This window comes from Polypterus senegalus, chromosome 1, assembly GCF_016835505.1.
Source record: "Polypterus senegalus isolate Bchr_013 chromosome 1, ASM1683550v1, whole genome shotgun sequence".
In the NCBI taxonomy this organism is placed as follows: domain Eukaryota; kingdom Metazoa; phylum Chordata; class Cladistia; order Polypteriformes; family Polypteridae; genus Polypterus; species Polypterus senegalus.
In genome coordinates, this window is record NC_053154.1 from 168,021,162 (window position 1) to 168,039,346 (window position 18,185).

The 18,185-nt window shown below is 37.9% G+C and overlaps 1 protein-coding gene across 1 annotated transcript in view; it reads right to left on the minus strand.

Annotated features, from left to right (window-relative positions):
• Positions 1-18,185, minus strand: part of LOC120534846 (serine--pyruvate aminotransferase-like) — a 51,448-nt gene that overhangs the window by 17,803 nt on the left and 15,460 nt on the right. Inside the window, exons 3-6 of the mRNA XM_039762362.1 lie at positions 15,521-15,585; positions 7,813-7,913; positions 4,816-4,886; positions 4,137-4,221 (exon numbers count right to left, since the gene is read on the minus strand). Coding sequence (XP_039618296.1) covers positions 4,137-4,221; positions 4,816-4,886; positions 7,813-7,913; positions 15,521-15,585 — 322 coding nt within the window. The remainder of the gene's footprint in view (positions 1-4,136; positions 4,222-4,815; positions 4,887-7,812; positions 7,914-15,520; positions 15,586-18,185) is intronic.

The following is an 18,185-nucleotide window of genomic DNA, read 5'->3' on the forward strand; positions in this document are numbered from 1 at the left end:
CATACCGTTCTTTATTCAATATCATTGACAATGGTTAGCCCACAAGCAAACATTCTACTCCAACAGATGTTAATGTATACAGTAGATCTCATCCTAATGTATGAATACAGACAGTCTTGTTGATTTGTAAGCATTCTAATCTGCCTTGACAAACTATACATGTACAGTATAATGATGTCAGGAGGAGGAATAGTTCAGGAATGAATCTGCAACAAGCTGGAGATTACTGTTAATTGATAAAATTTTCCAAAGTGTTTTTTGTAGTTAATATGCATACCTGTAGTTTGCCGGTGACCTTCTTCACTGATTATATTCCTGAAAATCTGTGGTGTGGCCACCTTATACACACATTTCTTTCCAGCACTCCAGGATGCTTTGCAAGGCCAGCATAATATTACAGAGCTGTACATGTATGTGCAGAACTTTCACGCATGTGTTCTGTACGCATACTCCCGATTGATGCCCGATCTGCTTTACACATGCATGATGTTTCTACTCCACTCCGATTTGCACCATGAAGGCATAAAAATAAATAGCTGACCATAATGAAAATACTTCTTTGTTCTGCATAGATTCATTTTATGTTGCATTTTTACTAATAAATTAAGCATTTAATGCTCCTTGCTATGTAACACACTTCAGGTAGTGACAGGCACAACCCCCTGAATATAGAATAGTGATCCCTCACATTGCAGGCCCTCTGGGTGTGCTAGTATGCACCGGTACACATATCATCTGCTGTTACTCCGAAGTGCAAATGCAGAGAAGCACAAACCGATCTTCAAGTTCCAGCAGATCCATGCAAGGGAAGAGTAAACTAGGTGTCAAACTGTGTATGCAATCGGTCTGCATAAACAAATAAGCACCATGTTGCACCCCCTTCCATTATACGGACCTGGCACATGGCTGCCAGCCCTCCAAGATCTGTTTGAACAGCCCACTTCATGGCAAGGCCAAACAAGACCCCAAAGGCTGGAACTCTGTGAATGCAATGATATATATGTATTGTGAGATACAGGTGGGAACCTTACCCAGTCGGGATGCCTTCAGAGTGGAAGGCCCAGGGGACATAGACTATGCCCTGTGCGCACTCTTGTGACAGTACGGATTTCAGCCTTCCCTACAGACGGAATAAAAATGAACACCTACTGCTGGCGAACAAAAGAAAGAAAGAGTCACCTGACCCTAGAGGCCTCTATTATTTCAACGATTTCTCAGAACTCATAGCAAAGCAAATTCTATATGTTTCTAAATAAGCAGGATTCGGAGAAATTAATTCTTGCATTTATCTCTAGTAGGATTGACTACTGCAATGTGGTGTTCACTGGATGTTCAAACTGTTCTTTATACAGCCTCCAGTTAATCCAAAATGTGGCTGCAAGAATTATTACAAGAACAAGAAAATATGAACACATAACTCCAGTTCTTAAATCGTTACACTGGCTCCCGGTTAAGTTTAGGGCTGATTTCAAAATCCTCCTTTTAACATATAAAGCATTAAATGGCCAAGGTCCGGCTTACTTGTCTGAACTTATCATGGCTTACAAACCTAAGCGCACATTAAGATCTCCAGATGCCGGTCTGCTTAGGATTCCAAGGATCAATAAAATAACAGTGGGAGGTCGAGCTTTTAGTTACAGGGCCCCTAAACTGTGGAATGGTCTTCCTGCTTCTATAAGAGATGCCCCTTCAGTCTAAGCCTTTAAATCCCGGCTGAAGACTCACTACTTCAGTTTAGCATATCCTGACTAGAGCTGCTGATTAACTGTACATACTGCATCTCTGTTGTTAGTCATTAGCACTATAACATAAGTAACATGAATAATTATATTTGAATACTAACCCTCACCTATTCTGTTTCTGTTCTCGGTACCCAAATGTGGCAATTGGTGCCATGGCCCACCTGCCAAGTTGTTTGCCTGCCTATGGTAAAGTCATCCCTGATGGAGGATCACAGGAATCATGGGAAAGAGGGGTCCTTTCATCAAAGCAACGTTTCAGCCGTGGAATGGCCAAATGGGGAGGCAGCTTGATGGATGAGGTCTCCAGGACTCTAAAAATGTCCAAATCTTATTATGTGATATCATCTACTGTTAAATTCTGCTCCGTACTTCTAAAATTTTTATTATTATGCTGTATTAAGGATTTGTTCTGTTCTGTGTATTGTATTGTATTGACCCCCTACTTTTGACACCCACTGCACGCCCAACCTACCTGGAAAGGGTCTCTCTTTGATCTGCCTTTCCCGAGGTTTCTTCCATTTTTCCCTACCAGGTTTTTATTGGGAGTTTTTCCTTGTCTTCTCAGAGAGTCGAGGCTGGGGGGCTGTCAATAGGCAGGGCCTGTTAAAGCCCATTGCGGCACTTCCTGTGTGATTTTGGGCTATACAAAAATAAACTGTATTGTATTGTATTGTATATGGTTTTCTCAGCACCACTGGGGAGTTAAAATTAAAGTTAACTTTCAACATGGTCATTAGATGTCTCTTTATTTGTTATCTATGCACACCATAATAAAAATAAAATGTTACCGTTTTGTTTACCATAGATACTGTGCATAAAATGTTTTCGGCTATTGGCCTACACATATGCAGCCATGAAAGAACCAAGGTAAAAGTTACTGGAAGTTGAGAGGTGTATTCATTCTTTGTTTTTCTTTTTGATCAATAATTGTATAGCAGCATTCATACTGAAGTATATTACACAATGGACGAAGCAGTGATTTAAGCAGTTTACACACAGAACCGACCCAATGCCACAAGAAAAGTGTCTGCTCACTGACAATATTTGCATTTTGCAAATATTTTTTTATTATTATCATCATCATGCATCGAGTAATAAAAGGATGGCATATTACTGGCCTAATGATAGTCTTGGCTCAGCAAAAAAATGACATAATATCTGCTTCAAGCTATTTGGTAAGGTCACTGGACATGGGAGTCACAATGCCTTTATGTGCAGATTCTGCCTTCTAATGTCAACTTTAAAGCTGAATGGTTGAAGGGGAATGGCTGTCCTTTAACACTAGAATCTCTGAAGCATACGAAAAACTCATAATCCCGGCTACCTTAAAATCCATTGCGCCTCTTTATCAGCATCTTTTGTTTTGCAAATGTGTTGACCAGCATTGGCAGCCTGCTATCCCATCCACCACCGACGGAGCTTTAGTCATACACCAAGTTCTCCCTGCTCAAATTTGTTTATCTAGGTATGAGGTGCCTTGAATTGTATATGGTAAATAATATATCATTATTTAAAATACATACATTTCAAGTGTGTTCCATGTCTACAATGATCTGTGTAAATGAAGGATAACAGGAAATGCAAGGCAAGAAATGTTGAACACATAACTAGAACAGAAACTTTTTGATGTTCTACTAATAATTGGCAAAATTTTGACATGAAGTATATAATATGTGAAGATTGAAATCCAAATATCAAATAAACACTTTCACAAAAGACACAGATATAACAAAACAAGTGTGCTTTTTTCTAGAATTTAACCAAAGTAAAAGAAATTGGGATAGGGTACGACACATACACCCACATTTATGTCTGTTTGGCTTGTGAAGAGGCAAGAACTGCTGTCTCCAAATTGAGAAGTCATGGGTTCAATTTTGGGTCTTTCATGCATTTACCTGTTTCATAGGCTTCAGGGATTTTAGTGTTAACTAAAGCCTTAACATGGCTCCAAGAACAATAGTAACACAAAGAAATCAGTTGATAATGGTATGGAGAATCTGTATGTTTTCTCCATTTTCATGTGTGTGTTCTTTAGGTATTGCATTTTCCTCACATATCTCAAAAACATTAGAATAATTGATTACTGTAAATTTTATGAGTGAGAGTTCTCAGTGAGGTATAAACATAATTTTCCAAGGTTGGTTCCTGCTTTGTGCCCAGAGATACTGGAAGAATCTTTTGACCCTTAAATCCTAAATATAAGGCAGTGGATTGATAAAGTGAATAATTTGATACATCATTCTCTTTGATATGTGTGATTGATTATACCATGCAAAATATTGAGTGCTACATAGATTTATCTAGCTGACTAAGCAAATTGCTATGAGTAGCATCATAAATGATACAACTATGGCTACCATACAGTATACAGATATTGTAGAAGAGATCTCTAACCTGGCCCTGTCACTGAATGAAATAGGTGCTGTTCCAGGTGGAGCATTCAAAACCTTCTGAGATCCAGAATAGAGAATGTCAATACCTGGAAAAAGAAAACAAATCAATAAACAAACAAACAAAGTTATCTAGGTATATTTTTAATCAAAGTAGCCAATGTGTTTTCATAACTAACATTGCTCATGAAAATTCATGAAATTTCTTGGAGAAAGTTTTGCCATTGGTTAATTCCTCCACAGAATATACAGTACAGTATAAATCTAGATGCTTTTCAGACTTGGAATGTAAAGAATAGCTTATTAAAAAAATGCATCTATATCAAAAATGGTATAAAGAATGTATAAAATCTCCCCTGAAAGCTCAGATGTAAAATATTTACAACAAAAATGTTCCATTCAAAAATGAATCTTTCATATTGCTGCTGCGGTTTGCACTGTGAGTCTTTACTCTTCAGGGAAGTTGTGACAGTACGGATTTCAGCCTTCCCTACAGATGGAATAAAAATGAACACCTACTGCTGGCGAACAAAAGAAAGAGTCACCTGACCCTAGAGGCTTCTATTACCGTTGACTTTTGGGAAGGAAATCTCATTGCAGCTACTGTAACAGGCTCATATTGAGCTCCTCTACATTGGCACTAATGGTGCTTCTTATTTTTCCCCACCAGGAGACAGTCTTACCCTGTTTGTCCATGTATATGGGGGCTCCACCCAGAGATGCTACCGTGTCCACAAGAAGCAAGCAGTTATACCTAAAAATGAAAAATGGCAGATAGAAACAGTGATCACTGAGGAATGTAAATATGATCAGGGAAACACTCATATCTGTTAAATTACTTATTATCTTAAAGAAGTTATTTGGAAAATATGTACATAAACATTTTATATTTATAATCTACTCAATGTGTCTGCACCCTTGTTTCTCTTATGATTAAGCCATACTGCGCAGCACAGACTGAATTTTAATCATTAAGATAGAGCTGTAAATTAATCCTACCGGAATCAAAATACTGAATTTTAATTAAATTCTGTTTATTTTTATTAAGCACATTTACACTTATAAGCTTAGTGTGATAAACAATATTTGCATATTTAGTACAAATGGAAATGCAACATTAATAAAATATGCAATATTTAGAAAAATGTATGGAATTCTCATAATAAATGCAAAACCTTGTATATTATTAAAAACACGTGCGAGCAGGGGATATCTTCAAGGATTATGCAAGGTAAGCAATACCACCCCGAGTGGAGAGGGGCCACCTCTGTTGTTTCAATCTCCCTTCTCTTGTAAAGTCCATAGGGACTCCAACTGGAAGATGATTCACATCACTTCCACAGCAGCTGGAAGGTTGTGTTAATTTTGGATCCGTGTCCAGTACAAACAGAGCACCTGGCCAGAAGCACTCTGTTTGCATGACGACTACTACTTGCAGTGCCTTATTTTTTGCACATTCTGTTTTTTGTCATTATCAAATGCCTTTTTGTCAAGTTGGCACTCCAGCTTTTCTTACTGACTAACATTCCTTATTTTCACACTACATATATGTGTTTATCTTGTGGCGAGTGGCTGGGGGTGGTAGCCAGCCGGGACGCCCAGAAGGACCGGAGGAGGGCATATGCTTCCTCCAGACCACGAGGGGGCGACTGCCCTGGTGGCTATGGGGACCATGGCAAAGGAGCATGGAAGCTCAACCCTATAGTGGCCCATGGTCACCGCCAGAGGGTGCCCAGATGCCTGAGGAGCCCTGGCCCTCAGCACTTCCGCCACACCCGGAAGTGCTGGGGGAGAAGAAGACCAGGGACACCCGGAGTGCTTGGTTGGTTGTGAGCGCACCTGTTTTAGTAGGAGAAGTTCTTATGACTGACAGTTGCTACCATGTGACGTCTGCAAGTCGTGAAATGTGACGCCATCAAAGCAATAGCACAAAAGACAAGCATTGCGGACTTCCAGCCATTCAATCTGTGGATTTTTGGTTATGTATTGGGCTTTGACATAATGATATATCACTTTTTGGCAGCAACCTCACTAGGTTTTTGAAATTAAGTTTTCACTGTTCATTTCCTGCTGTGTTTTTCTTTTCCTGCTTTTTTTCAGCCTTGTCAGTACAGTGCTATTGGATAAACAAATAATGACATGTTAAAACATATTATTTTAACATCAAAAAGATCAAACTTATAATTATAGTTGTGTTACACAAACTTGTAACCTAGGTTTGCATATACAGTGATCCCTCCTTTATCGTGGGGGTTGGTGAAAGGTGAAAATCTGTGAAGTAAAAACCATATGTTCATATGGTTATTTTTATATATATTTTAAGCTCTTATAAACATTTTCCGCACAGTTATACAGCATAAACCCTTTGTATTCTCTTACATTACGATAGACAGATCGTTTTGGAGCCATAACGAAGGGCTTGACTATGCACAAAGATAAACACAAAAGAGCACAAAAGTTAACTCTTTACACAGCGAAACACGTTGATGTTGAATGAGCGAGACAAGACTTATTGGTTAATGCCCCACAATCGAATTCGGCGCTCCGTCGCTGAGCCAATCAGAAAACAGGAACTTAACAGCGTGCTCCGATTGGGTAGCTTCTCAGCCATCCACCAATAGCGTCCCTTGTATGAAATCAACTGGGCAAACCAACTGAGGGAGCATGTACCAGAAGTAAAAAGACCCATTGTCCACAGAAACCTACGAAGCAGTGGAAAATCCGCATTGTATTAAGATATGCTTATATATAAAATCCACAATAGGGTGAAGCCACAAAAGTTGAAGCGCGATATAGCGAGGGATTACTGTACTTTATTAATCCTCAAGGGGAAAGTTGTCTTTTTGCATGACCTAGATAGCTACTACAACTACTTTAACATTTCAAGGCTTGAGTGATCAAAGAGAGTATTTACTTTTTTGTTTTTATCTAATTATTTTCCAAAATTTGCTAAATGAATGGGTCTCCTAATGACAGATACTGTTGCAAACTGTATTCTGAGATTTTTCAGGTAAAAAAGCAAGAAGTTTCAAAGTAAGGTAGTTAATTTATGTAAGGAAGACATAAGGTAGTTATGCTCACTAATCACAACACCAGAGAATGGCAATCTGTTAAATGTTGATAAGCACACTTCCTGTAAGTAAGAATTTCTCTGTACTCTGGACACATGATAATAATAATCCTATAAAGCTTTTGAAATGGTGTAGCTGTGCTTCCCATCTAAGACTGGTGTTATTAATGGATACCTCAGAGTTAACGTTTGCAGCGCACCATACAATGCACATTTGGTACGGGATTCATAAAAGCAGGGTTAATGCTTGTGATATGCCATCCTGTGAAATAACAAATGTAATGCATTTTATTGCCAAAAATGTTTGTGATGCACCGTCTACTGGAATGACGAAGACAAAGTGTCTGGATGGATGCACTTATCCTTTTATTATGGTGCACAAGGAGACAGTCCAATATTTATAACTATTAAAAATAATTCTGATTTTAAAATCAGAGGAGGATTACGCACCGTTGCTTAAAGCTTAAGTAGCAATATCAGGAGTTTTATTATCAAATGTTTTATTACATGAGACATGAAAAGTGCATGTTCCAGTTTTTGATCTACAAAAAAATATGTCAAGGAAATGTGATTGTAAAGAAATGGTGTTTCACTTTGCAGTCTTACTCACTTATGGCAAAGGTCACCCAGACCATCCATTGGGTGTACCACACCTGTAGATGACTCTCCATGTGTGATGAAGAAGAGTACGGGCCGGTGTTCTGATAGTGCCTGTAAGAGAAAGAAAAAGAAGTGCATAGACTCCAATTTCTGAAACATTCAGACTACATTTTTCCAGTATTTATCTTATATCTAAGCCTTGCAATGATATATTGGCTTTCGCTTGATCTCAAACACTAAGGGCTTTTATTGTTGAGCTAATTCAAAAGATTTTGCCGTTTACATTGAATACTCCACACTAAGCACAAATATTAAAATCAAATACTGGTGAACTGTAAAATCAATGCTGTGTTCCCTGCAACAGTAGCGTAGCCAGCTTGCTGAAGGCCCCTGTGCAGCACCCTGAGGTGGGCACCACCTGTCTAGCATAACTCTTAGTAATTTATTTGCAACTAGATCCTAGGGGCTGTCTGGGCAGTGGCATCCATGACCACGTCACTGTCACACACTAGAGACAAACAAACCAGCTCTCTAAATGAAATTTGTAATAACTTTTTAAAAATCGCTTTATTATAGCAGCTGTAAGTTAGCAAAAAAAATAAATAAATTGTGGGAATCGAATGTGGACATACATCTGTGTAAAATGTGGACCCGCTTACTTTTCCAAGGCAACTTTGTGAAAGAAGAGGATTAAAATACAGCGTAAGCTACAAAGTAGAAACTGTTCTGTGTGCACAGTGACCTATCAGCAACAGTTCAGCTACTTCGAAAACAGTTAACTTTGTTGACAGGATGGATTGAAAACATGCACGAAATGACAACAATTCAGCGAAAAACGGTGGTGAAATCTCAATGCTATGCCATTCAACGTGATGATCGACAGTGACATGCAATTTATTTGTTGTCAGCCAGGTCAGAGTTGATGGTGACAAGACATTGAACAATGAAGCCACTGCATCGAGACTCTGAAACCACTGTTTCGGTTAAGTTGTTAAAAATTATTTTAAAATCTATATGACCCTGAGTGGCCCCCGCATGCTCGTAGGCCCTTGTGCTTTGCACAGTCTGCACAATCCATTGCTATGCCAGTGCCCTGCAAATAGTCATGTCTCCACATTGGGTCATTGTCATCAGCCTGACTGCATATCCTGAAGTTTGTCAGAAAGAGAAAATAAAAAGTCTATAGAAAAAAATGCTTTAGGCAAGAACAATTTCTACGTGGGGTAGCAGAGCTCTTCTGCATTTACTTTTTAGGAAGTTTGTCATCATGTCTCCCTGTCTTCCCACATAAAGCAACTCCCAGTAAAAACTTAGTACACTTATTCTTGTAGGACATTTGTCAAAAAACTAAAATTTTTATTTCAATATTCTGAATAAAGCACACTATAAAATTTTGGAAAACTATTCAAAAAGGCATTAGCCAGTTTTTAAAAGCATTTGTCGTCAGCTGATAAATTGTGACACCTAAATTACTGATTAAAATTACTTCAATTTCCTTGGAGAGAGGCTATTTCAACCTGTTTTACATATCCGACAGCCACAGAGTGCACAGCAGACTTCAATTTAGATTTTTAACTGTTCATCAGGTACTTCATTAAAAACAATATAGGTTTACAAAATATGAACTACAGTAAGTTGCAGACCTTTCACAACCAATAACTAATGACTGTATTCAATAGAAGATGTGCAATCCTAGTTTTCACATAATTTCAGTGGTAAGTTGTGGTCTGTGAAAGCTATTTAAACCACCAAAGGCCTATTTGGTCTCGGTTGTTAACTACATGATAATGTCAAACATGTATTTTATGTTCTTTGCTAATACATCTAATTGCATTTTTTATCACTGTTATTTTCAAATATGACTCATTGTTACAAAAATGTGATATCTGTAATTAAGAAAATAAAGAAAAAATGAAAAGCAAAACAGTTATAGTCCCTGCATCGATAATTGGGACCTTTTTTGGGAAAGACCGCGTTTCTTCAAGCAGGATGGCTTGCACCCGAATAGATTCGGCGCCCGGGTCCTCTCCGAAAACATCGCTAAGGTAATTCGTCTATATTGACTGTCTGTTTCTACTTTAAACTCCCTCCGTAATACTACTGCTTTGCTAGTAGATAATGGCTTAATAAAGTCTTCTGTAAAAGTGCACAACATTAATACTTTAATAACCAGTCTTAATGCACGTAAAACGTCTAGGCAGTGCGGCATAAACACCAATAATTTAGTTGCAATTACTACTTTTAGATCAACAATGCATTAAAACTATAAAAACAGATTGTAGATTACATAAAAAATACACTCAGAGCGGCGCTAACAAAAATAATTTAGTTTCTGTTCCCCGCAAATCATTAAATATGGCGCTATTAAATGTTAGAGCTTTAACTAACAAGACGTTTTTTATCAATGATCTTATTAGTGATAGAAACATTGATTTTATTGCACTAAATGAAACGTGGCTCAGTTCAGACGGCGCAGCTGTTTTAATCGAATCTGCGCCTCCGGATTACAGTTTTACTCGTGCAGACCGCCAGGGAAAAAAGGGGGGCGGATTGGCAAACATTTACTCGAGCCGGTTAAAATGTAAAGATGTTAGTTTTGGTGAATTTAAGTCCTTTGAGTATCTCGCCGTTGTTATTCATGGAGTTTCTCACGTTCTCGTTTTATCCGTGTATAGACCTCCTAAATTTAACGCGTCTTTCATTGAGGAATTCTCAGACCTAATGTCAATTTTAATTACGAATTATGACACACTCTTAATTGTAGGCGACTTTAACTTTCATATCGATAATCAGTGTGACCTAAAAGTAAAGGAATTTATGAACCTCCTAGACTCTTTTGATTTGAGACAGCTCGTTAATCAGCCTACACATAAAGCAGGTCATACGTTAGACTTAATTATCACCAAAGGACTAACAGCTGATGTGAAGCAGATCGTTGATATTGGTCTTTCAGACCACTTTCTTCTACTATTCAGTATAGAAATAATGATAGAAAACATTCATGAGAAGCATATTGTTAAAAAACGCTTCTTTGACTCCTCAGCAGCTGTAAAACTTACAAACATTCTAAGCAATCAGTCCGGTTATAGTGCCAGCTACAATAGCAAGGATGATGTAAATAGTAAAGTGGAAAACTTTAATTCTAAAGTAAGAGCTGCTGTTGACATAGTTGCACCTGAAAAGACAATTAAAAAATCTTCTAGCATTGTTATACCTTGGAAGACCCAAAGAGTGTCTGACTTGAAAAGAACATGTCGTAGAGCTGAGCGTAAATGGAGGAAAACTAAACTAACTATCCATTATGAGATATTGAAGGTTAAAATAACAGAATACAATAACACAGTCCGTCTTGAGAGGCGCTGCTATTTCTCTCAGATTATAAATAACAATGCTAGTAATCCCAGAGTCCTATTTTCTACAATTGATCGTCTGCTAAACCCAGGTAACACAAAGGAATGCCCCATAATACTTCCAGCGAAACCTGTGAGAACATTGCTATATTTTTCAATCAAAAAATTAATGATATTAGAAATAATATAGTATATCTCCCCAACACTGTGGAACCTCCTAAGCCCCAGTACTCCGTTATAAACAAATTCAATTCTTTCACCAGGATAGATTTACCTGATTTACATAGAATAATCTCTCAAATGAAACCCTCCACCTGCGTCCTTGACCCAATACCAACAAGGTTTTTCAAGGAAGTATCAGACGCGCTTATTGATAATATCCTTGACATAGTAAACTCGTCATTAGATACGGGGGTTTTCCCAGACTGTCTTAAGACTGCTGTAGTTAAACCCCTACTCAAGAAAAATAATCTTGACCCCTCTGCTTTTGAAAATTTTAGACCCATCTCTAACCTGCCCTTCTTAAGTAAAATTCTAGAGAAGGCAGTCATTATGCAGTTAAACGACCACTTAAGTAAACATGCTATTCTAGATAAATTTCAGTCAGGTTTTAGAACTAATCACAGTATAGAAACTGCTCTTGCCATTTATCTGTTCTCATCCTCCTCGATCTGAGTGCCGCATTTGATACCATTGATCACAATATTCTTAGAAATCGCCTTAGTCAATGGGTGGGCCTCTCTGGAAATGTCTTAAATTGGTTTGAATCCTACCTGGCAGGGAGAAAATTCTTTGTTAGTTGTGGTAATCACAACTCAAAGACGCATGATATTCTATATGGGGTTCCACAAGGCTCTATCCTGGGTCCGCTTCTTTTCTCAATCTATATGCTCCGTTAGGTCAGATTATCTCAAGTTACAACGTGAGCTACCACAGCTATGCTGATGACACACAGCTGTACTTATCAGTAGCACCTGATGACACCGACTCTCTCGAATCAATAACACAATGTCTTACTGGTATTTCTGAATGGATGAATAGTAATTTTCTCAAGTTAAATAAAGAAAACTGAAATTGTATTGATTGGCAAAAACGGATTCAGTGAGGTTATCAGAAATAAACTTGACGCATTAGGATTAGAAGTTAAGACGGAAGTAAAAAACTTAGGGGTAACCGTTGACTGTAACCTGAATTTTAAATCACATATTCATCAGACCACTAGGACAGCATTTTTCACTTAAGAAATATAGCAAAAGTTAGACCTCTTATATCATTGAAAGATGCTGAGAAATTAATTCACGCTTTTGTTTTTAGTTGATTAGATTACTGTAACGCACTGCTCTCAGGACTACCCAAAAAAGAAATAAATCATTTGCAACGGGTGCAGAATGCAGCTGCTAGAATCCTAACTAGGAAAAGAAAATCCAAACACATTTCTCCTGTTTTGATGTCGCTACACTGGTTACCTGTGTCTTTCAGAATTGACTTTAAAATTCTGCTTATAGTTTACAAAGCCTTAAATAATCTCGCTCCATCTTATATATCGGAATGTCTGACCTGTGTCTTTCACCTGCTTATATTCCAAATCGTAATTCCAAATCGTAATCTTAGATCATCAAATGAGTGTGTCCTTAGAATTCCAAAAGCTAAACTTAAAAGAAGTGGTGAGGCAGCCTTCTGCTGCTATGCACCTAAAATCTGGAATAGCCTGCAGATAGGAATTCGCCAGGCTAATACAGTGGAGCACTTTAAAACACTGCTAAAAACACATTACTTTAACATGGCCTTCTCATAACCTCACTTTAATTTAATCCTGATACTCTATATGTTCAATTCATCATATTCATGGTGGCTCTAAAATCCGTACTGACCCCTACTCTCTCTTCTGTTTCTTTTTCCGGTTTCTCTGTGGTGGCGGCCTGTGCCACCACCAACCTACTCAAAGCACCATGATGCCCCAGCATTGATGGACTAAAAGCCAGAAGTCCACGTGATCATCATCATCATCATCAAATCCTTCCATGAAAACCATAAATACAAAGAGGACTGTTTCATTTATGTTAGGTAGATTGCCCAGAGGGGACTGGGCGGTCTCATGGCCTGGAATCCCTGCAGATTTTGTTTTTTCTCCAGCCGTCTGGATTTATTTTTTTTTTTTCTACCCCCCTAGCCATTGGACCTTACTCTTATTCTATGTTAATTAATGTTGACTTATCTTATTTTCTTACTGTGTCTCTTATTTTTCTATTCTTCATTATGTAAAGCATTTTGAGCTACATTTTTTGTTGTATGAAAATGTGCTATATAAATAAATGTTGTTGTTGTTGTTGCATACATCTGCATGTTATACTAATCACATATTTTCTAATTAGTTCATCTTAAATTGGATTGATTTTTGTCCTACATGCAGTACTGCTAGGATAGACTGCATTAGAACAAGTGGGTTTGGAAAATGAATGATCGAATGAATAATTTTGATCTGAAAGGAATGGAAGCGAGTGCCATTTTAAAGAAGTTAGGCATATCATATTTTATCAAAAAGAATTATTTCAGCATATGCATATTTTATAAAAAAAAATGCAAACAACGTTGCAGAATCCTACACTTATGGATCTATTCACTTCTTTTTCTTTCTTTTTTAGAGGAACAATGTAGCTATCAGTCTCATTTCCAATTGGCCACACAATCTAACTACAGTAGTTCATTTGGGGTTCTATATCTAACAAAACTAATGAAGTAGCAAACATCTGGCATTTTTGAAAAGCTGCAAGAAAGAAATTTACTCTCTGTCTCTCTCTGTTTCTCTCTCTCTCTGGGCATAATGCAATAGACTTTCAGCAGTTTAGCCTTAACAACTTGGTGTTCTATTTTTGAAAGTTCTGCCTCTCATTGAACTTCTTACTGATTTTCGCTCTTGCATTTCCTTTAACCAGAAGCAGCACATACTATTTCATTCATTAGTGATTACACTATATACTATGTATTATGATATTTGGGAAATGGAACCGAGTGACAGTACTTATGTTTCTACTATGTACACATGGACTTGACACAATCCAGTTTCAAGGTTTAAAAGACGGAGTGGCATTAATATAGCTCTTAATTCACAAGGTGTTCTTTTTAACTTTGACGCTCTGTTAAGTTTTCTCTGTAGCTACAGAATTTTTGAAAAGTGACCCTCTTTTTGCGGTCTTATAATTTCTCATGTACAACCTTCACAGTTATGTTTATTTATTTTCTAAGGGGTCAAGTACAAAGTCTTTTCTTAGCATTTAAGTCTGGGGAGGACTTTAAGGAAATCTTTTTTTGTACATAGACTTTAAGGGATAATGTATTGTAGCGGCTGTCTGTTGGACAGGTATCCACCTCCTGCAGCCACAGAAAACCTTTTCAGCTGAATGTCATTTGTGAAAGTGTTTGTCCGTAGAAGACGGCACAAGTATAGTTTCTCAAGTCACAGATTGTTAGATATTATGAGTTAGTCCATTTTATGGCATGCACCTTAAGCCAAGTCAGTTCGCAGATTTGTACTATGGTAACTGTGCAGCTGTAAAAACCACAAAGTCCAGATTACAATGTCCCTTAGAAGCAGCCCCTCTACAGCTTTAGTTAAAGGAGGCTCCTAACCTCAGGCACAGAGAGATTACTTTATAAACAATGAAAGTGGTGCACTTTCTGGTGATGTCAGCTGAGAGTAGGGTGACCAGAGTTAAAACTGACATCTTGTGGTCCGTACATACCATACCATACCATACCATATTTATTTGTTGTATTACAACTGACCAAAGCGCTGTACAGTCAACCAGGACTAAAAGCAAAATATTAAAAATAAACATTGAGAGAATTAAAACAGAGATACTAAAACAGGTCAAGGGACCAAATAAAATAGAGAAAATAGCAAAAGGCAAGTCAGGTTAAGAATTAAAAGCCAATGTGAAGAAGTGCCTTTGAATGTCAGTCACCCTGGACATTGACAGCTGCCAACCTGGGTGCCGGGGACCACCTGGCAAAGCCCCTTCAAACCCCCATACCAAGCACCCACCCTTACAAATTTACCCAACCAGTTGTTGCCTTAGGTTGTCCCTTATTTTTGCTTAGGAAAGTTGGCAACCATAGCTGAGAAGTCAATTCAGCCCCCACCTTTACTGCATGACACAACCATCACCGATGTCCTAGTATGTTGATAATCAGCTTCATTTTTATATGCAAGTATTGACCAGAAACATAAAGGATATGTACATGTTTACTATAGAACTGAAGTACATAAGAAATAATAATAATTACAGCAACAACAGCCAATTTGGAAACGCAAAAAAGGTAGCATCTGACAAACAGATAAATCAGTGTTTATAAGGTGGAAAACTGTACCTGTTCAATTTCATTCAAACTAAAATACTGTCCAGGAACTTTGACAAGGCGCTTTACATCTGCTCCTAAGGGGGAAAAAAAATGTAGTTAGTCATTTGTCATTAATTACAAATTATGTAGCAGTTATTTTATTTGGTTGTGAACATAAACTTGCTAGCATGATTTTGTAATTCAACTAATCACGGTGTACAAATTGTCATATATATATATATATATATATATATATATATATATATATATATATATATGGCTAACTAAACTAATATTATAATTAAAATTACATTATATATATAGCTTTTTTAACTATAGTACTATAATTAAATTATAAAGTCTTCATCTGGGCTACACAAAAGGTTATAAAAAATTACTGTACCACTCTTAGATAAGAACAACCAACATAACTAACAGACACCCTGCTCCAGTATGTAGCACAGCCTAATGGAACACATATTGATTCACACAGGGATTTAATACCTTTAATTGTCATTTAATACAGAGAGGGTGAATCTTGATTGGCAAAATTCTTGTAGAAGCGGAGTATACCTTACAGCAGTTTTCCAGATTAGTACAAAATACATTACCATAGGCCGTTGTATCCTTAGTGCATTTTATTTTATGGTTGCCCATCAATTTGGCAGTCAATTTTGTTGTAGAAGTCTTGTATACATTTTAAGGACACTCATATTCTTACAATATATATGTAAGCTCCTATCTTCTATGGTAGTAAAGATAGTCGCAGGATGTGTGTTTCTTCAATATGGCAGTTTAGCTAGAGAGTCACTTATTTGGATGCTTGGCACTGTATTCGTCTGACTCCGATTCACCCTTCTGGGCAGATGTGATAATCAAAAGAACAGACTGAGGCACGGTATTCTTTTCCCCTTCCAGAGTTGTTTTTTTAGCTTTTGCTGCAAGATTACACAAACTTGCTAAACATTAATGGTAAACCTGCTATGTTTTCAAAACTACCTACCAACTTTTTCTCTTTTTTTTTTTTATATAAAAATTGTGTCATCACAGTGACATTTTACCCATACTCTTAAAAATTATGATTCTTAAATTTACTTCGACGTTTGTTTCATTGTAGACAGTTTGAATCCAAGATTTTAATATACATGGAATGGGCGGCACGGTGGCGCAGTGATAGCGCTGCTGCCTTACAATTAGGAGACCCGGGTTCGCTTCCCGGGTCCTCCCTGCTTGGAGTTTGCATGTTCTCCCCGTGTCTGCATGGGTTTCCTCTGGGTACTCCGGATTCCTCCCACAGTTCAAAGACATGCAGGTTAGGTGCATTGGCGATTCTAAATTGTCCCTAGTGTGTGAGTGTGGGTGTTTTGTGGTGGGTTGGCACCCTAACCCTGTGTTGGCTGGGATTGGCTTCAGCAGACCCCCGTGACCCTGTGTTCGGATTCAACGGGTTGGAAAATGGATGGATGGATATACATGGATTCCTGCATTTCAGGCCTGAAACACATTCCCCAAAAAAATTGGTACAGGGCAAATCTTACCATTGCAATGAGTCACTTTGCCTACTGTAATAATTGGATAAACAACTAAACCTCTTGAGCATGGCTGCATAAATACAAATGCAGTTATACTCACACACATTTATATGCGCATTTATTTTTTTTTAAATAATTGCCCAAGATTCCACCTGACTTAAGTCAGTTGACTGGCATCGTCATTATAATGGAGGCGCAATAGAAAGCTTTGCTGACTAATTTTGATCAGTTTCCAGATTGATTTCTTGGCGCAGTGCCTTCTTTATGCATTTTGCTTTTAGGGAATAAATGCTGCCTGGTTGGTGGACATTAATATGTTGCCTTTAGAGGCTGGCAGCATAATCAGGTGTCCAAATTAATCAAATGGATACCCCATGTTCAAAGCCCTAATTTTTAACCAGTCAACCTGCATTTGCTTTAATCATGTAATATGCATTATTTAAGAAAGTATTACACCTATCTGCAAGTACTGTACATATGTGATGACCTGGTGTCCCCAGAGCAGCACAGTGTATTTGTGTTCTTTGCTTGCGACCACAGAACTAAATTTAGTCTTTCCTGCATTAAACATCTGGAGTAAAGCAGATAAAACAAATGATTCTCTACCGAGGGCATGCAGAGATTAATTTCTTGTTATTCCAAGATGTGGCGGTGAATAGCGTATTTTGCTGAATGTGCCCAGTGGGGAGTCTTGTCAATAATCAACCAGCTCAGGATGTTAACATACATACCAAAGTGCTTTATTTTGAGTCCAGTTAAATGCTAATCCACTGGCATTAGACCTTTTGTTGCAACTCATTTGTTTTCATTTCACAGTCAACATATCTGATCTTTGTTCCCTGCTCGAAGCCTCTTTACATTGCGCCACGGCGTGTGGCTTGTTTATTTGACAGCATAGATCGGGGTAATTGCATTCATGTAATTCGTAGTTTGAATCCAAATTTCGATCCCCAAAAGAGGATGCAGTGAGTGTGTACGCCTGATGAGCCCAGAATTTGGGCAAAACACGTGTTGTGTACTCTTTGTATTATTTGACAGTAAAACAACGCAGCATTCTATGATTTGCATCTCGCAACTGAAAGAGGGCACCGTGGCGGATGTTTGCCAACTTGCAGACCAACCACAAGTGTTACCTGGTAGGTCACCACCCATACATTCAGATT